This window comes from Heteronotia binoei, chromosome 8 (assembly GCF_032191835.1).
Source record: "Heteronotia binoei isolate CCM8104 ecotype False Entrance Well chromosome 8, APGP_CSIRO_Hbin_v1, whole genome shotgun sequence".
NCBI lineage: Eukaryota > Metazoa > Chordata > Lepidosauria > Squamata > Gekkonidae > Heteronotia > Heteronotia binoei.
Genome location: NC_083230.1, coordinates 114,155,974 through 114,176,188, shown reverse-complemented (window position 1 = coordinate 114,176,188; position 20,215 = coordinate 114,155,974). Strand labels below are relative to the sequence as shown.

General features: G+C 47.4%; 1 protein-coding gene across 6 annotated transcripts in view; it reads right to left on the bottom strand.

Annotated features, from left to right (window-relative positions):
* The window catches only part of ABCC9 (ATP binding cassette subfamily C member 9), a 132,941-nt gene that overhangs the window by 13,379 nt on the left and 99,347 nt on the right, over window positions 1-20,215 (bottom strand). For all 6 annotated transcript variants that reach the window (XM_060245922.1, XM_060245918.1, XM_060245919.1 and 3 more), the window contains 6 exons: window positions 17,550-17,652; window positions 13,119-13,220; window positions 9,175-9,295; window positions 8,236-8,366; window positions 6,752-6,830; window positions 1,138-1,246 (listed from right to left, as the gene is read on the bottom strand). In XM_060245922.1, coding sequence (XP_060101905.1) covers window positions 1,138-1,246; window positions 6,752-6,830; window positions 8,236-8,366; window positions 9,175-9,295; window positions 13,119-13,220; window positions 17,550-17,652 — 645 coding nt within the window. The remainder of the gene's footprint in view (window positions 1-1,137; window positions 1,247-6,751; window positions 6,831-8,235; window positions 8,367-9,174; window positions 9,296-13,118; window positions 13,221-17,549; window positions 17,653-20,215) is intronic.

The window sequence follows — 20,215 nt, the reverse complement described above, 5'->3', positions numbered from 1 at the left end:
CTACACTACACTGGCTCATAACAGTGGAAGTCCATCTAGGGATGGCAACGTAGTCCATCGAGAGCCTGTTTGGTGTAGTGGCGAAGAGCAGTGGACTCTAATCTGGAGAACCAGGTTTGATTCCCCACGTCTTCACATGCAGCCAATTGAGTGACCTTGGGTCAACCACAGTTCTCTCCCAGCTCTCTCAGTCCCACCTACCTCACAGGGTGTCTGTTGTGGGGAGAGAAGAAGAAGAGGAGGAGGAGGAGATTGGATTTATTTCCCACCCTTCACTGCCTCAAGGAGTCCCAGAGTGGCTTACAATCTCCTTCCCCTCCTCACAACAGGCACCCTGTGAGGTAGATGGGGCTGAGAGAGCTCTGACAGAAACTGCTCTTGAGAGGAGCAGCTCTGTGAGAACTTGTGACTGACCCAAGGTCACATTAGCGGGTGCATGTGCAGAAGTGGAGAATCAAACCCGGTTCTCTCAGATAAGAGTCCGCACACTTAACCACTACACCGAACTGGAGGAAGGAAAGGCAAAGTGAGAGGAAGGGAAGGTGATTGTAAGCTGCTATGAGACTCTGAATGAAGGGCAGGGTATAAATCCAACTCTTCTTCTTCCGTATTAACACAACACAAACAGCACCTGGATACAGTTTTTCAGCTCATTCTCTCATTGGCTCTTGACCACAGCATCAAAGTACAGGCCCAAAATGGAGAGAGCTACTTCTAATGGGCTAGAGCAGGGATGTCAAACATGCAGCCCGGGGGTTGGATCAGGCCCCTGGAGGGGTTCTGTCAGGCCCACAAGCAAATCAAAAGTAGGTCTGCAACTTACAGGTACACACCTGAACAACACCTGAACAGCATGCTCAAGACTGCTATGTTACAGACATTGTCTCCAGTTTTCGATGGACTAATTCAGAACAAGAGGTGTCAGTTATCAGAGACTGTTAAATAAACAAAAGAATGCAAGAGTGCTAATGTTTTAAGCATGTTTTAAGTTTTAAAAAAAATCTTTAATTGTGTATGTCTGTGTCCTTTATAAAGTTTGTATCTCTACTAGCTAATCTTAAATAGGTACACACATGGCCCGGCCCAGCAAGATCTCATTTATGTCAGACAATAAAAGATGGTGTGTTTAGTCTTTACCGAATGGAACCGCTGAACAATATGGGGTCTTGGAGGATTATGGACAGCCTGGAACGCAACGTGTGGAGGGGCAGCTTTGAAATGTCGATCCCGTCAATAACGATCCTCCCTGTATGGGATGACAAAAAGCAAAGGCTGGTGAGATGCAGAAGGGAACAGGGGGAGCATTCTGTGTCCTGATCAGAAACAGACTCAAAGGTGGAGAGTATTTAGGACGGCCAACCTCCAAGTGGGTTGCAGAAAGGAAGTAACACTGTGGCTATATTTACTGAAGAATTAAACACTATAACTTGTGACATCAAGAGCTTACAGCTAGCAAAGTACGTCAAAATTTTCAAGCTCCAATACAATTCCGATGACAGTTTGGTGCAGTGGTTAAGTGCATAGGCTCTTATCTGGGAGAACCGGGTTTGATTCCCCACTCCTCCACTTGCAGCTGTTGGAGTGGCCTTGGGTAAGCCATAGCTCTTGTAGGAGTTGTCCTTGAAAAGGCACCTTCTGTGAGAGCTCTCTCAGCCCCATCCACCTCACAGGGTGTCTGTTGTGGGGGAGGAAGGTAAAGGAGTTTGTGAGCCACTCTGAGATTCAGAGTGAAGAGTGGGATATAAATCTAATATAAGAAAATCCAGGAGACAGGTACAAAGTCCTTGTTCCTTCCAAAATAATCAGTTCTCCGATGAATGATACGGACAGTTCAGTTTCATGATTATCGTTCCGAATATTTTATAATCCCATAGCAATTGCAACAAAAACGTCTACTTGACTGTTGTTTCAGTGATCTTTCATCAGGCAAGGGATAAATAAAGCAATGAAGTCATATTAGGGCTCCCAAGCTCTTTGAGGATTGGTTACATCAGGGGTGTGTGGCTTAATATGCAAAGGAGTTTCTGCATCATTATTCCTGAGGTTTGTCTCTAAGACTGAAATGTTTTGCTGGAATTGCGTTGTTTTGAACCTCTTGTTGCAAAATACTGTTGGTTCGTGTTACTACATCTAAGTGGCATTACATGTTATTGTGCGCTTGCGTGTGCGCCTCAGTGGTTTAGCTGCCGCCACCGGCTGCTGATATACAGTTTTCAAATGGAATGTGTTTGTGCCCCTGTGTGTGCCTTTTAAGATTTAAACCCACGTTGGCTGTTGGCCTAAATTTAATATATTGTGATTTGGGTACAGATAATTGTGTAATTATAGAAGTGACGGCATTCCTGGCTGGATATTTTGTAAATGTTTATTATGGCTTGAGCTTTTGCGAGTCTGACTCACAGAAGCGCATGCCGGAATAAACGGCATTATTCTTTTAAGGTACCGTCGGACTTCTGCTTCATTTTATTATGGTACTGGCCGTCTGATTTGGAATCTAATAACCCCTTGCACGGGACAATTCTAGAACAAGCAACACAAAACGAAACCCAAACATTGAACGAAGTTCGGCAGCGAAGACGCACATCGCATTCCAATCCAGGATTTCGCTCAGCCGAACGGGGAGGAAATGCTTTGACGATCCAACGCAGAGCAAAACGGAATTATTGACCAATGCGCTTCCCCCCACCCCCCGCCTTTGGTTTCTCTTCTCTTTTCTGCTTCCTGTAAAGGAAATATTTTGATTCCGCAGCGCATGATTAACGACGGCACCGAAGCAGAGAATGAGCAGCGGCGAACGCATCTGTCACGGCTGCGGGTTTGTTCAGCAGGGCAGACGGATCTGCTTTCTTGCCTGTTTCGCCTCTTCACTTGGGATGACTGGCAGTGTAAGCCCAGAGCTGCATGAAGAGACAGACTGGAAGCAAATAAATGTCCAGCTGTCCTTGTGTTAGAGATGAGTTTACGCCACGGAAATGGCAGGGAAGCATCCGAGAAGCAAGGGTGGATGAATCTTTGCTTTTTGTGTCTTTTTTCGGTTTTCTGTTAACCTTGCCCTGACCTGGACGGCACATGGAATCATAGAGTTGGAAGGGACCTCTAGGGTCATCTAGTCCAACCCCCTGCACAATGCAGGAAACTCACAAACACCTCCCCCTAAGTTTACAGGATCCTTATTGCTGTCAGATGGCCATCTAGCCTCTGTTGAAAAACCTCCAAGGAAGAAGATATTGGATTTATATCCCGCCCTCCACTCCGAATCTCAGAGTGGCTCACAATCTCCTTTGTCTTCCTCCCCCACAACAGACACCCTGTGAGGTGGGTGGGGCTGAGAGAGCTCTCACAGCAGCTGCCCTTTCAAGGACAACCTCTGCCAGAGCTATGGCTGACCCAAGGCCATTGCAGTAGGTGCAAGTGGAGGAGTGGGGAATCGAACCCGGTTCTCCAAGATAAGAGTCCGCACACTTAACCACGACACCTCCTGAGGAAGCCTGTTCCACTGAAGAACTGCTTTAACTGTCAGGAAGTTCTTCCTAATGTTGAGTCAGAAGGTGTTATTTAATTTCAACCCATTGGTTCTGGTCATACCTTTTGGGGCCACAGGAAACAATTCCACACCATCCTCTAGATGGCAGCCCTTCAAGGACTTGAAGATGGTGATTATATCACCTCTCAGCCACCTTCTCTCCAGGCTAAACAGGCCCAGCTCCTTCAACCGTTCCTCATAGGACTTGGTCTCCAGACCCCTCACCATCTTCGTCGCCCTCCTCTGGACCCGTTCCAGCTTGTCTATATCCTTCTTAAAATGTGGTGCCCAAAACTGAACACAATACCCCAGGTGAGGTCTTACCAGAGCAGATTACCAGATCAGGTTAGCCTGATGTCATCAGATTTTGGAAGCTGAGCTGGGTCGGCCCTGATTAGTACGTGGATGGTGTAGTATGCAGGGCTGGCCCTAGACTGTCTGGCACCCTAGGCAAGGCTAACTTCTGGTGTCCCCCGTCCCACACTAATAATGTCACCGAGTCCCAACTCGGTGTCCCCAGAAGGTTGGAGCCCTAGGCAATCACCTAGTTTGGCTAGGGGCAGGGTCAGCCCTATTTATTGGTACTGTTCCTTTAAGGACACCTCCTGGAGGCTTCCAGAAAGCTGAGGATCAGGTCATGTGACCATTACTGGAGGAAGAGTTAGATTTAGAGATGCGAAGGCCTGGGAAAAAAACCAGAAAAATTCGGAAAAAAACTAGTTTTTTTCCCTGAAACCTTTTTTTTGTTTTTTTTTTCTGAAAAATTGAAAAAAAGAAAAAGAAGAAGAAAAAAAACTTGATCATGGAACGTTTTATTTTAACACAAGGTGTTCAAATATTTTCCAAATCATTTCTAAAAAAATAAGTATGGTATCAGGTTATTCTAATTTCTGTGCACTGAGGACATGCACATCCTAGGTCATGCCCACTCATTGAAACTTAGTCCTACACTCCTGTCTATACACTTCCCCCCTCTTCAATTCTTCTGATGAGAATGAGTTTTTTATGTTTTATTTAATACTGCGGAGAGAAAATATGAATAATTGTTACTTCTGGATTTTAAAAAAAATTGTTTTGTGGAGGTTTTTCTGTCTGCTCCACATAAACTAGCAAACAGTTCAGGAGATTGTGGCTCCATTTGTGACAATTACAAATAACTGTTATTTAAAAAGTAGATTCTGTTTGTAATAATTGTTTGGATACGCTATATTTTTAATATGCTAGTTGTGATAATTTCATGCCAAGTAAAATTGTCCATAGTCATATTTTATGATCCTAAAGTAACAGAATGACTTTCAATCTGGAAAAGAAAAAAAAAAAGTGCTAATGTAGCATTTTTTTCAATTTTTTCAAAAATTTCCATTTTTTCCCGAAAACAAAATTTTCAGAAATTTTACATCTCTAGTTAGATTTACTGAGGCCTAGTTGTAGTGGCACTGTATTGTTATTGGACTTTGATAGCTACGTGGTGGGAGGAGGACTATAAATTTCTTTTTGAGAGCAATTTGGACACTATACCTTATGTGCACTTTGAAACACAAACGTGGAAACTGTATTGAGAGACATATATTGACACTGTGACCAACGTCCCACCGTCGTTGCTCCGCCCCCCCCCCCCCCAGGTGTCAGTTTCCCCCGTCGCAAGCAGTCAATTTCCCACCAGTTGCTCCACGGCTGCATTTTGACACGGGGCTCCCTCCAGTTCCTCTCACGGCTTTGTGATGCTGTCTTGTAAGGATTAAGAAACCACGAAGGGAACTGGAGGGAGCCACATGTCCAAATGCCCCTGCAGAGCAACTGGTGGGAAATTGCTTGCTTGCACTGCGGGGAAACAGAAGCCTGGGGGCAGAACAACATGAGGGAGAAATCAGTAAGTGTATATTTGGGATTTTCCTTGTCTAACTATAGGTATTTTTGAATGATTTTATGATTGCGAACATATTCCTTACTGGACAGAGTTTGATAAATCTTATCAAAGCATTATAATTGACTTGTTAAAGTTGTTGCACACAGGAGTTCTTTGCTGATATTGCTACTGTTCTGCTCTACATATACTGGCCTCATTTTGGGCAGGAGCTCACAAGAGCACAGCCCTGGAACCTTGAAATTTTATTGTGCCCTTTCTTTTTTACCTCCGCCCCTCTCCCCCTCAATACTTGCTTCTCGGCTCCATTGTTCAAACCCCCTGTGAGAATTTTGATGAACTCTTAAGATTTGACAAACCTTCTAATATTTCCCCCGTCAAAAAATGGGAAAATAAACAAAACATATGAACCAGACAGATGGAAATCTTCATCACGCCACTGTGGCTTCATAGGAGATGGTAATATAAAAAGTCTGATGGGAGTAGAAGAAGAAGAAGAAGATATTGGATTTATATCCCGCCCTCCACTCCGAAGAGTCTCAGAGCGGCTCACAATCTCCTTTACCTTCCTCCCCTACAACAGACACCCTGTGAGATAGATGAAGATATTGGATTTATATCCTGCCCTCCACTCCGAAGAGTCTCAGAGCGGCTCACAATCTCCCTTACCTTCCTCCCCCAACAACAGACACCCTGTGAGGTGGGTGGGGCTGGAGAGGGCTCTCGCAGCAGCTGCCCTTTCAAGGACAACCTCTGCCAGTGCTATGGCTGACCCAAGGCCATTCCAGCAGGTGCAAGTGGAGGAGTGGGGAATCAAACCCGGTTTTTCCAGATAAGAGTCCGTACACTTAACCACTACACCAATTCTAATTCAAGAAGCATTTTAAGGTAGATGCTGAGCTGATATAATTCAGTACAGCTTCTGGTGATGTCTGGGATGTGTGGCATATGCAAATAAGTTGTGCTAACCTATTTTTCTACAAAATTACCCCTGCGCATGTGTGTTTGTGACCGATTTTGTTAGCATTCCAGTTGGAAAGTGGCAACAGTCAGCACTTCTAAAACCTGACTTACAGGCAGAAAAAAAAGAAGAGGTTTATCAAACCTTTGAAGGCTAAGTTTGGACTGGTGGGGCTCAAGTTATGTGGAGCCAGGGGTGGAATTCTAGCAGGAGCTCCTTTGCCTATTAAGCCACCCACACCTGATGTAGCCAGTCCTCCAAGAGTTTACAAAAAAGAGCCTTGTGAGCTCTTGGAGGTTTGGCTACATCAGGGTTGTGTGGCCTAATAGACAAAGGAGCTCCTGCTAGAATTCCACCCCTGTGTGGAACTATCGTTAAGTAGTAACTACTTGCCATTCCTTACCATCAAATATGTCCACCATTCGGAAGAAAGCTAAGGAGAGGGATGACTTTCCACTGCCGGTGCGACCACAGATGCCAACCTGAAAGAGAAACTTTACTGTAGTTTATTGCAGCCTTTGGGTTGGGGCAGGAAACTAATGAAGAGATTTCAAAACTCAAAATATTTAACTGGAGATGAAGAAATACCTCACGCGAATACATGAAGCTGCCTTATACTAAGCCAAGACCACTGGTCTATCGAAGTCTGTACTCTGTCGATGGGTGTGTTCACACAATGATGGTTTGCAGGTGGATTTTTTTTTTCATTTTCCACAGTAAAATCTTAATAGCAAATGTCATTAAGATGGACTATTTACTGTGTGTGAAAGCACCCAATGTCTCAGCACCCAAGGGGCTCAGGCAGAGGTCTTTCCCATCACCTATTACCTGATCTTCCAACAGAATATGTCAAAGGAACACACCTGGGACCCTTTGTATGCAAGTCCAATGTTCTTTCACGGAGCCATGAGCTCTCCTTGTTCTATGGGGCTGCCTTAGAATGTGATAAGTCTATCAGTGGCTACTAGCCTTAGTGGCTGAGGGGAACCTCCACATTCAGAGGAACGAAGCCTCTGAAACCCAGAGCTCGAAAGCCACCTCAGGGGAATGTCTCAGCCTCTATGCCCTGTTGTTGGCCTTTCAGTGGAACTGGTTGGCCACAGTGTGAGACATGATGCTGGACAAGAAGGACCACTGGTCTGACCCAGCAGGGGTCTTCTGATGTTCTTAGGATGCTGGACTAGAAGGACCACTGGTCTGACCCAGCAGGGCTCTTCTGATGTTCTTAGGATGCTGGACTAGAAGGACCACTGGTCTGACCCAGCAGGGGTCTTCTGATGTTCTTAGGATGCTGGACTAGAAGGACCACTGGTCTGACCCTGCAGGGCTCTTCTGATGTTCTTAGGATGCTGGACTAGAAGGACCACTGGTCTAATCCAGCAGGGCTGTTCTTAGGATGCTGGACTAGATGGAGGTCTGATCCAGCAGGGCTCTTCTTATGTTCTTAGGATGCTGGACTAGATGAACCACTGGTCTAATCCAGCAGGACTCTTCTTGTTATTATGGATGCTGGGCAAAAACAGCTATAAGCTGCGACAACCAAGTAGCTACCAGGCAAGCACAAAACTGTTCAGCGCAGAACTGTGCTTGTAATATACTTCATTATGAATCATTAAGGTGAACTGATCAACAGAATACCTTGCATGTAACTGAGGGAATTCAAACAAAGTATGGTCACTTGGTTAACATGTTCACCATAAAGTCCTTAGCATGCCTAGCTGTTTGCTGGCTTACTTGAGTTATTGTTGTAAGCCATTTTGGGGGTAAGTGTTTATGTAAAAGTGGCCTACAAGTGTCTAAAGCAATGAATGATGATTGCAATAGATTTTCCCTTTCCCCATGGTGGGGAACCTGACAAAAGAAAGTAAATGAAAGCTGGTGTGAAACCTTCTGGCCAGGTTTGATGTAAGCCTTGACGTGCTTGAGAACAGGCTTGAGGTTGTTTTCATAGCGAACGCACAAATTATCAATCTTGATCTCCCCTTCTTGTGGCCAGTCTTTGGGGACTTGAGAAACATCTGAAAGATGGCAAAAGGAGGTAGGCATGAGCACCTGCAAGCAATGTTCCCTCTAACCTGTAGAGGCGTTGTGAGCAAAAATTATATTTTGTGAGCTACTGGCATTCAGGTTGTGAGCTGCTGCATAAACGTTTGCTCTGGGGCCATTTTTCCGGAGTTAAGACAAAAAATGAGAGAGCCAGAGGCTAAAAAAACTGTGAGCTAGCTCACACTAGCTCAGCTTAGAGAGAACCCTGCCTGCAAGTTTTGTCCGCGGCTTGATAGTAAATCAGCATAAATAGCATAAAAATGACAAGAAAGGGAATCATCATAAAAACAACAAAAACAAAGTCACCACAAAAGCACAAAAACAACACAACCGAATCGCGGTAAATGAAAAGGGCCAGCAATTAAACTCTGAACAAGGAAATGACGTAAGGCCCTGGACAATTAACTGTACAGATGTTTGGGGAAAGAGCACAATGACAATTCCAATTCAAGAAGCATTTGAAGGTAGATGCTGATCTGATCTGATCTAGCACACCTTCTAGTGATGTCAGAGGTGCGCGGCATACGCAAATGAATTATGCAAATGAGCTTTGCTCATGAGCTTCAACACGTCTTTTTTCTACGAAATGAGTCCCGATGGCAGCCATCCTGTGGCTGTGTCCACCGTGCTGGCTCAGAATTCCAGAGGCACCCACGGGATTTAAAAGGTTAGCTGCCCCCGTCAGACTCCACATGCCTTTATCCTGGGAGATGAAACAGCAGGGCCAAGAAACATTCCAAATCGATTTGTGCACTTAAAAAACGGATCCAGCCCTCCTACCCGTGGTGCCTTCGTAGTTCTCTGACTCCATGTTGAGAAAACTGTTCACTTTCTTCACCGCACCCATTTGGACTTCCAGGTCAGCCAGGTTTCTCACCACCCAGTTTAAGTAGTTGGTGATCTGAAATAGGACAGGAGGAAAAGGATTGAACGTAGGACCGCGTCGTCCCCTTAAAGATGGGACAGGGAGGAAGAGAGACAAATTGATATGAGAGAATCAAGGGTCACATGGATTCACGCATGGAGCTGCCTTTTACTGAGTCAGGCCCTGGTTCATCAAGGTCAATATTGTCTACTCAGACTAGCAGCGGCTTTCCCGGGTCTCCAGGAGTTTCCCAGCCTGGATCAGGCAACCCTATCTCCCATCCCACTGAAAAACACATAACGTCAAAGAGATCAGCACCAAATTAATTTGGATTGTTTTAACTACAGAACGTGTAGTTTTTATAATATGTGTTGGTCTCAACTGTTTGTTGTGATTTTATACGGTGAGCTGCCCTGAGCCTGCTTCGGCGGGGAGGGCGGGATATAAATCAAATCAATAAATAAATCCCCCACCAGTGGTCAGGGAGGCCTTGGAAACCCTCTTTCGGGGGGGGGTCAAACATGCAGCCTGGGGGCCGAATCAGGCCCCTGGAGGGTTCCTATCAGGCCCCCAAGCCCCTGGCTCTTGTCTGCTTCCTTCTCACTCCCTCTTGCTTTCTTCTGCAGCTCAGCTTGCTTTGCGAGGCTTGCTCAATCGCACAGGAGCTACAGAGCAAAACCTCGATTTTTCTCCATTGGTTGAGGCTCCCCCACCTCCTGAAGAAGATTGCAGATTTATACCCCGCCCTTCTCTCTGAATCAGAGACTCGGAGCGGCTTACAATCTCCTGTATCATCTCCCCCACACAACAGACACCCTGTGAGGTGGGTGGGGCTGAGAGGACTCTCACAGCAGCTGCCCTTTCAAGGACAACTCTGTGAGAGCCATGGCTGACCCAAGGCCATTCCAGTAGGTGCAAGTGGAGGAGTGGGGAATCAAACCCGGTTCTCCCAGACAAGAGTCCACGCACTTAACCACTACACCAAACTGGCTCCCCTGGTCCCCTGGGGAGGGAGGGAAACAGTCAGAGCTTCCTTTGAAGCAAGTGATTCCTCCCCACTTCTCCCCTTTTGCACAGCAAAGCTACTGAGTCGAGCCTCTGAGGGTCCTCCCCAGGAAAGAAAGAGCCAGAGCTTACTTCGCCCAGTTCCCTGGATCCCCTGGGAGAAATACAAAGAAAGCACCTTTAAGACCAACAAGTGCTAATGTTTTAAGCATGTTTTATTTTAAGGTTTTTTCCCCCTCTATATTTTAGCCATGTTTGTCTGTGTCCTTTAAAAAGTTGGTATCTCTGCTACCTCATCTTAAATAGGTACACACATGGCCCGGCCCAGCATGGCCTGGCTTGACAAGGTCTCATTTATGTCAGATTCAGCCCTCATAACAAATGAGTTTGACACCCCTGCCAATGTAGCGTTTCCTGACAGTTGCTCTTCCGTCACTCCCCCCCCCCCCCCAAGTGTTTTCCTTGTATCTTCAGTCCATCTAACAAAATGTGTCAGAAACTGGGAGAAAAATCAGTAGAGCAATGACCTGCAAACAATACTGTGTGCAAACAAGGGGGTGGTGGAAAAGCCCACGATCATCCTTCCCTTGAGCAAAGAGACTGGGGAGGGAGGGAGAGATAGTCAGATGGGAGTAAAGGGAGATATACCTAATTTATCTATTCACATGCTTTAAATCAGGGGTGGCCAAGAAGAAGATGATGAAGAAGATATTGGATTTATATCCCGCCCTCCACTCCGAAGAGTCTCAGAGCGGCTCACAATCTCCTTTACCTTTCCCCCCACCCACAACAGACACCCTGTGAGGTAGATGAAGATATTGGATTTATATCCCGCCCTCCACTCCGAAGAGTCTCAGAGCAGCTCACAATCTCCTTTACCTTACCCCCCCCCCCACAACAGACACCCTGTGAGGTAGATGAAGATATTGGATTTATATCCCGCCCTCCACTCCGAAGAGTCTCAGAGCGGCTCACAATCTCCTTTACCTTCCTCCCCCACAACAGACACCCTGTGAGGTAGATGAAGATACTGGATTTATATCCCGCCCTCCACTCCGAAGAGTCTCAGAGCGGCTCACAATCTCCTTTACCTTCCTCCCCCACAACAGACACCCTGTGAGGTAGATGAAGATACTGGATTTATATCCCGCCCTCCACTCCGAAGAGTCTCAGAGTGGCTCACAATTTCCTTTACCTTCCTCCCCCACAACAGACACCCTGGGAGGTAGATGAAGATACTGGATTTATATCCCGCCCTCCACTCCGAAGAGTCTCAGAGCGGCTCACAATCTCCTTTACCTTCCTCCCCCACAACAGACACCCTGTGAGGTAGATGAAGATACTGGATTTATATCCCGCCCTCCACTCCGAAGAGTCTCAGAGCAGCTCACAATCTCCTTTACCTTCCTCCCCCACAACAGACACCCTGTGAGGTAGATGAAGATACTGGATTTATATCCCGGCCTCCATTCCGAAGAGTCTCAGAGCGGCTCATAATCTCCTTTACCTTCCCCCCACCCCAACAGACACCCTGTGAGGTGGGTGGGGCTGAGAGGACTCTCACAGCAGCTGCTCTTTCAAGGACAACTCCTGTGAAAGTTATGGCTGACCCAAGGCCATTCCAGCAGCTGCAAGTGGAGGAGGGGGGAATCAAACCTGGTTCTCCCAGATAAGAGTCCACACACTTAACCACTACACCAAACTGGCCAAATCGCATCTTGGGAGCCACGTGTGGCTCTTTCACACTTATTGTGTGGCTCCTGATGCCCCCACTGCCCTGTCTCTCTTTAAATCACTTCTCCAAGCCAGGCCTGGAGAATGCATTTGAAGTTAAAGTTGCTGTCTTTCCACCTTTTGCTGTCCCTCCCCCCTCTCCCTCCCTTCAAACATCTGACGTTCATGTCTTGCGGCTGTCAGACATCTGATGTTTATTCTACGTGGCTCTTCTGTTAAGAAAGTTTGGCTACCCCTTGCTTTAAATTTTCCAGCCTAGCTTTAGGCCCACCTTGTCTCCCCCTCCAAAGCATTTTGTGACAAAATAGCAATGTAATATTTCAGAGGTTCAAAGCGGGTCTCATGTTGAGTCTCAGAAGGTTAAAGAACATTGAGTAGTAATGCACAGTTCACTGAAATTTTGCTACACTCTCTGGATTTTTGTTGTTGCTGGGAGCCTTCGGGGCCTGGGAATCCATGACTGTACGTGTTTTTTTTTAATTAGCTCCCAAACTCTGAAACAGCTCCAAGTTCTCCCAAACTTCCTCAGTCCTGGCTTGAATCCATCGCTTGAAAGATTGTTTCTTCCAGTCTCGAGAAAGCTGGGAAGAGAATCGTGGTTCCCCAAGGGGCATAGGCTGTCATGTAACACTGTGACACATGATCTATCAAAAAAAAAAAAAATTCTCTAGTGCAATCCTATTCAGGTCCATGGGAAATGTTTTAGGCAGGGTGTTTTTTGAGCCGGAACGCATTGGGGGTGTGGCCTGATATGCAAATTCGTCCCTGCTGAGCTGTGTCCGCAAAAAAGCCCTGTGTGAAACAATGGTGACATCAGGGGGCATGGCCTAATATGCAAATCCATCCCTGCTGGGCTTTTTCTACAAAAAAAGCCCCCTGGTTTTAGGGACTTTCTTAATGAGGGGTGCCAGCCTTCAGTGGGGCCTCACAGAATTGCAACCGATCTCCAGGCTACAGAGATCAGTTCCCCTGCAGAAAATGGCAGCTTTGGAGGGTGGGCTGTGTGACTTTATCCCCCCATGAAAACTCCTCCCCTTCCCAAAGCCCACCATCTCCAGGAACTTCCCAGCTCTTAACGGCTTCTGCCTAAGAGAGCCTTAAGCGTTGCTTTTGTACTGACCGTCAAAGCGTAGAGAAGTCCCAAACCCATGAGTCCGGAAGTGGGTCCTTCAGCAATGGAAGCCACGGCTGCTGTGAGCACAATGAAAGCCCCAAGATAGTCCTGAGAAGAAAAAGGAAAGGCACACATCGTATAAAAGGGGGGGGGATTGCGGGGGGGGGGAGCATGGCAGACTCATGTGGCGACCCCGTCCATGGGCTGCTTGAGGCCTAGGAAGGTAGAGGTGGCCTGCAGTTGCCTTAAGAACATAAGAAGAGCCCTGCTGGATCAGACCAGTGGTTCAGCTTGTCAGGGCCGGCCCTTCCACTAGGCAAACTAAGTGATTGCCGAGGGCTCCAGCCTTCTGGGGGTGCCAAATTGGGCATGCCCCATGTGAATCAGTGACATTATCAATGCAGGAAGGAGTAGAAGTCTATCAACTCATGGAGTATAAGTCTATCAATGGCTGCTAGCCATGGGGACTGAGGGGAACCTTCACATTCAAAGGCACTAAGCTGCTGAATCCCAGAGCCAGTGGGCAACATTAGGGGAAGGCCTCAGCCCTGGGCTACAAAGCCCCTGGGCCGGAAGGGGGTTCTCCCACCTTGGAGGTTCCCAACCCGCTGGCCCACACTGGGCCAGCGGGGGGAACCTCCCCGATGTCGCCGGTGTGATGACATCACCCGCAAGTGACGCCATCGCACCGGTGAAATTGTGCGCTGGCTGCTCTAGGCGTTTCCGAGAAAGCTCTATGGTTTTCCCGGATGCTCTAGCAATTTGGGAGGGGAAACTCTTGGCACAATAGGTAGTGGCCTAAGACTGGGCAGATCAAGGTTCAAGTTCCCCCGTCATTCACAAAGCTTCCAGGGTGACATTGGGCCTGTCGTTCTCTCCACAGCCTATCCTAGCTCACAAGGCAGTTGTGAAGATAAAAGAATAACATGCCCCATTTCGAGCTCTTTGGAGAAAGGTTGGGATAAAAATGTGTTAAGAGTAATTAAGAACATAAGAAAATAGGGAAGAACCCTGTTTGATTTTCTTTATATATCCACAAGTAAAAGGGCTAGAATCAGGGCCCCCACACTTTTTGAGCCAGCGATCACCTTTAGAATTCTGACACAGCGTGGTGAGCCCAGCCACAAAATGGCTGCTGTACATGGTGAAGCCAGCCACAAAATGGCTGCTGCACATGGTGACGCCAGCCATAAAAAATAGTGGCTGCAGCCTAAGTTCCACAGAAAAGATCCTTGTTATGTGGTGGCAGCTGCTGTCCAACCAATGTTTTTTTTTTTAAAAAATATGCACAGCTCACTAAATCTCTATTGACCAGTCAGTGGTCTCTAGGGTTGCCAAGTCCAAATCAAGAAATATCTGGGGACTTTGGGGATGGAGCCAGGAGACTTTGGGGGTGGAGCCAGGAGACATTGGGGCGGAGCCAGGAACAAGGGTGTGACAAGCATAATTGAACTCCAAGGGAGTTCTGGCCATCACATTTAAAGGGACAGCACACCTTTTTAAATGCCTTCCTTCCATAGGAAATAATGAAGGATAAGGGCACCTTCTTTTGGGGCTCATAGAATTGGACCCCCTGGTCCAATCCTTTTGAAACTTGGAAGGTATTTTGGGGGGAGGCACTAAATGCTATACTGAAAATTTGGCACTTCTACCTCAAAAAACAGTCCCCCCAGAACTCCCGATACCCATGGATCAATTCCCCATCATTCCCTATGGGAATCGTTCATGGAGGTGCATGATGGCTGTGGGGGAGGGGCTTCCCCCGCCAGCCAGCTGACTGGGGGAGGGGGGAAGTCTGTAAAACCGGGGGATCCCCCTCTGGGACCTGGGGATTGGGAAGCCTAGTGGTCTCGCTGGGCAAAACCCTCACCCGGCTCCACCCACACGGTGGAGAAAAACACGGGAACCACAAAAAGTGCTGTTGGGTGCCATGGTTCCCACAAGCACCATGTCGGGAACCCTCAGCCTAGCGAGTGGAAAGTTAAAGATATATATGGAAGCAAGAGACATATAGAGCATATTTTGATGTGACATCTTAAGAAGGTCCACCTTTAGGAATCGCTTGAAAGCGTAATCCCATAATCAAGGATGAATGTCATGTGAATCAGCCTTCAAGGTAGGGTTGCCAATCCCCAGGTGGGGGCAGGGGATCCCCCGGTTTGGAGGCCCTCCCCCCGCTTCAGGGTCTTCAGAAAGCGGGGGGAGGGGAGGAAAATGTCTGCTGGGAACTCTGTTATTCCCATAGAAAATAATGGAGAATTGATCCACGGGTATCTGGGGCTCTGGGGGGGCTGTTTTTTTAGGTAGAGGCACCACATTTTCAGTACAGCATCTAGTGCCTCTTCCCAAAATATCCCCCAAGTTTCAAAACGATTGGACCAGGGGGTCCAATTCTATGAGCCCCAAAAGAAGGTGCCCCTATCCTTCATTATTTCCTATGGAAGGAACGCATTGAAAAGGTGTGCCGTCCCTTTAAATGTGATGGCCAGAACTCCCTTTGGAGTTCAATGATGCTTGTCACAGCCTTGATCTTGGCTCCACCCCTAATGTCTCCTGGCTCCACCCCCAAAGTCCCCAGATATTTCTTAAATTGGACTTGGGAGCCCTACTTCAAGGACAGGGCTTTGGGTCATGGGCAGCCCCTTAGTGGCTCAGAATTTGACCTCTGCTCCATCAGATCAGTGCACCCAGTGTTTCCCAATGGGTGGGAAGCAAGAATGAGGGAGCAGAGGCTATGCTATCCGTTGACGTTACAGTTCTGTAGGTTCCAAGACAGCTCAAAGACAAAACATGTTGACGTCCAGGACTTGTAATGGCACCAGTTAGAACTTTATTTTGGAAAGCTAACGGCAAAGAAATTTTTGGCAAATGGGAGTTGATAGGTCTTGAGCGTGCGAGTTTGACAACAGAGGATCCTAGCAACGAGAAGCTGATGGGATCCTCTGTTGCTGAACTGATTCCAACTGGCCTTAGAATCTGTAGAAGGGAAGAAGAAGATGACGACGACGTTGGGTTTATATCCTGCCCTATACTCTGAAACTCGGAGTCTGTCATCATGTTTGTGCACCGCAGAGCCCTGAGTTCAAATTTCACCTCTATTGCAAGCTTTCTAAGTGACCATATAAAATATTATCCTATTATATAATATGAAATATCATAAGAACATAAGAGAAGCCATGTTAGATCAGGCCAATGGCCCATCCAGTCCAACACTCTGTATCACAGAGTGGCAAAATTTTTTATATATATATACACACACACTGTGGCTAACAGCCACTGATGGACCTCTGCTCCATATTTTTATCTAAACCCCTCTTGAAGCTGGCTATGCTTGTGGCTGCCACCACCTCCTGTGGCAGTGAATTCCACATGTTAATCACCCTTTGGGTGAAGAAGTACTTCCTTTTATCCGTTTTAACCTGTCTGCTCAGCAATTTCATCGAATGACCGTGAGTTCTTGTATTGTGAAAAAGGGAGAAAACTACTTCTTTCTCTACTTTCTCCATACCATGCATTATCTTGTAAACCTCTATCCTGTCACCCCTCAGTCGACGTTTCTCCAAGCTAGAGTCCCAAGCGTTTCAACCTTTCTTCATAGGGAAAGTGTTCCAGCCCTTTAATCATTCTAGTTGCCCTTTTCTGGACTTTCTCCAATGCTATAATATCCTTTTTGAGGTGCGGCGACCAGAACTGCACACAGTACTCCAAATGAGACCGCACCATCGATTTATACAGGGGCATTATAATACTGGCTGATTTGTTTTCAATTCCCTTCCTAATAATTCCCAGCATGGCATTGGCCTTTTTTATTGCAAACGCACACAGTCTTGACATTTTCAGTGAGTTATCTACCACGACCCCAAGATCTCTTTCTTGGTCAGTCTCTGCCAGTTCACACCCCATCAACTTGTATTTGTAGCTGGGATTCTTGGCCCCAATGTGCATTACTTTGCACTTGGCCACATTGAACCGCATCTGCCACGTTGACGCCCACTCACTAAAAGGCAGAGGAGCTCCTGCTAGAATTCCACCCCTGCTCACACCACTAATTCTGTGAGGGACGTTGAGCTGAGTGGCCCAAGGCACTCAGTGAGATTCACGGTGCGGAGTGTGAAGTTTGAACCTAGGTCTTTCAATTGCTACTCTGTCTTTGACAATGAATTCGTTTGCCACCCCACGTTTGTCTGTGGTTTGTTTTTATGATCTCTTCCAAGTGATAGTCAACACAGCAGTAGCGAATGAGGGGGTTCTTGGCCTTGTCAAGGAATTTATAACAAACTCAAGACCGGGCTATTTTAAGGATTGTGGCATACGAACAAGTTGAACACGTCGAGTTTCCCAGATGCGTCCCAGCTACGATTCTTCCGCATCAAGCAAAGTAACCGTTCAGTGGAAAGGTTTCACAACCCCGGCAAAGACAATGCAGCCCATACGTACCGTTCTGACCTCCAGCCATCTGTTGGCAGCTGACAGGAACAAGTACGCAATATTGTTGGTGTCCGTCAGTTCCAGCATGCGTTGTTTAAACCTGGCCTCATGCCTGTAGATGAGGAAAAGGGCTCTGGCGTTAGAAGTTAGCTTGTCACACAATTCTGATGCAACAACAAGCACAATGGATTCCAGAATTTCGCCATCCACACTTCACTGGTGGACTTCTATGGGATGAAAGGTTGTGCTAAGCACTTTTAAAGAATAAAAATCAAATCAAATCAGGTCACACGAAGCTGCCTCATCCTAAGTTTGACCATCATTCAATTAAAGTCAGCATCATGTACTCTGAATGGCAGCAGCTCTCCAAAGTCTCAAGTAGAGGTCTTTCTTGTCACCTGCCACCTTAGGGGTGTCAAATGTGGCCTGGGGGCTGGATCAGTCCCCCGGAAGGCTCCTATCAGCCCCCCGAAAAACTGGCTGTCATCTGCTTCCTCCTCCCTCTCTCTTGCTTCCTTCTGTATCACAGCTTGCTTTGCTGGGCTTGCTCAATCACACAGGAGCATTGGTTGAGGCTCCTCCCTTGGGAAGGAAGAGGAGGAAGGACAGCTTGCTTTGCCAGGCTTTCTCATCACACAGCAGAGCTACTGAGCCAAGCCTCTCTTCCTTCTATTGGCTGAGGATCATCCCCCTCCTGGTCCCCTGGGGAAGGAAGGAAAGAGCCAGAGCTTTCTTTGCTCAGTTCCCTCAATCATACAGGAGAGATACAAAGAAAGCACCTTTGAGACCAATGAGTGCTAAAGTTTTAAGTATGTTTTAATTTTTTTTTTTTAAAAAAATATTTAACTGTGTTTTGTCTATGTCCTTTATAAAATTTATCTGTTACCTTGTCGGGCTGGGCTATGGGTGTTATAAAATGTAATGCCAGGTAGCGGAGAGATAAACTTTATAAAGAACACGAGCAAACCCATGTGATTGCGGGAACTGGGCAAAGGAAGCTTTGGCTCTTTCCCTTCCTTCTCAGGGGGATGATGAGGGGGCAGAGCCTCATCCAATAGAAGGGAAACAGGCTTGGCTCAACAGTTCTGCTGTGCGATTGAGAGAGCGTAGCAAAGCAAGCTATCCCTTCCCCCTCTTGTCTCCAAGGGAGGAGCCTCAGCCAGAGGAGAAAATAGAGGCTGCTCTGCAGCTCCTGGTGAAGCAAGCTGTGAGAGGGAGAAGAAAGCAGACCTGCTCATGGTCCTGAAGAAGCGACTCATGAAAGCTCATCCCCTGCCACAAATCTGGTGAGTCTTTATGGTACTACTGCACTCTTCCTCTCTTCTACTACTCACATGGGCTCATCATCCTTCAGTAATAGCTAGGCTTTCAGATCACTCCTATTCCCTCGCTCCACCCCAAAACCCAGCTCACAGCAATTTCATCATCTGGAGCTTTCTCAGTGTGTGGGGGTAGGAAGAGTTCAGCTTGAACGACAGGGCTGCTGTAGCAGTGAAATGTTTAGAAACATGTAAGTGCTGGCCAAAGACCAGATGCCATTGTGTGTATATCAAAGCTGGTGGAAGCAAACAAGACAGATCTTGGCTGGTTTATTATGAATTGCACGAATACAGGGCTCGGGGCTCATGTTGTTTAATTTTCTTGCGCTTGGCTTTCTGTGTGTGTGGCCAGAGATCCATGATACAACCAGAAATGGGTTCACACAACAAACAAGACAGGATGAACTAACATCCTTCCGGGCTGAGATAAGGGAGGGAGTAGGGTTGCCAGACCCCGGGTAGAACCCCGGGTCCCCCAAGTTCACGAGATCCTGGGGGAAAGCCCTACCCCCAACAGCCACAATCCGGCATGATGTCCCCAAACGTGATGGCGTCACACGTCGACGCTCTGGTATTTGGGGCAAAGCTCGGAGTTTTGCCCCAAATACCAGAATGTTGCTGCATGATGTCCCCGGTGGGATGACATCACTTCCGTGTGATGTCATCATATTGGGGACATTGCTCTGCCCCTGTTGTGTCCGGGTTTCTGTGCGTTTGGTGGTCATACAGAGGCTCAGTGACCTGTAGGGCTGAGCTCTGGACTTGCTGTAACAATGGGAGCAGGATCCTAACTCCTGTGCTCTCTGGACCAATAGGGATTTCCCCTGCTGGTTCAAATGGACCTATGGCGTGACAACGCGGGATTCCGAGGTGTATACAGTTGGCCCCATTGGCCCATTCAGGCAGCTCTAGTTCTTAACTGATATGCTGTGATCACAATAAATTGTGCTGATCACTATGCATCGTGCCTCCTTGTATATCAAACCCAGTATTTAACAGCCCCCCACTCCCAGAAAGCTCCCTCCCACCCCCCTGCTGGCAAGAGCCTAGGACCTGGCAACCCTAAGAGGGAGGGATCAACCCAGGGGCTGGGTGGGGCCTGGAGGCCTCTCAGAATTGTCTGGCACCTAGGGTGGCCATAATGTCTGAAGGCCAGCCAGGGACACCTGGGGGGGGGGAAGGTAGGGGTGCGCGCGCGCAAAGCGCGTGCGCCGCCGGAAACAGGAAGTGACGTCACTTCCTGTGACGGCATGCCACCACCAGAAACAGGAGTGACGTCACTTCCTGTGACATCATTTCCCCCGCGCCACCTGCCGGAAGCAGGAAGCAACATCACTTCCTGTGACATCATTCCCC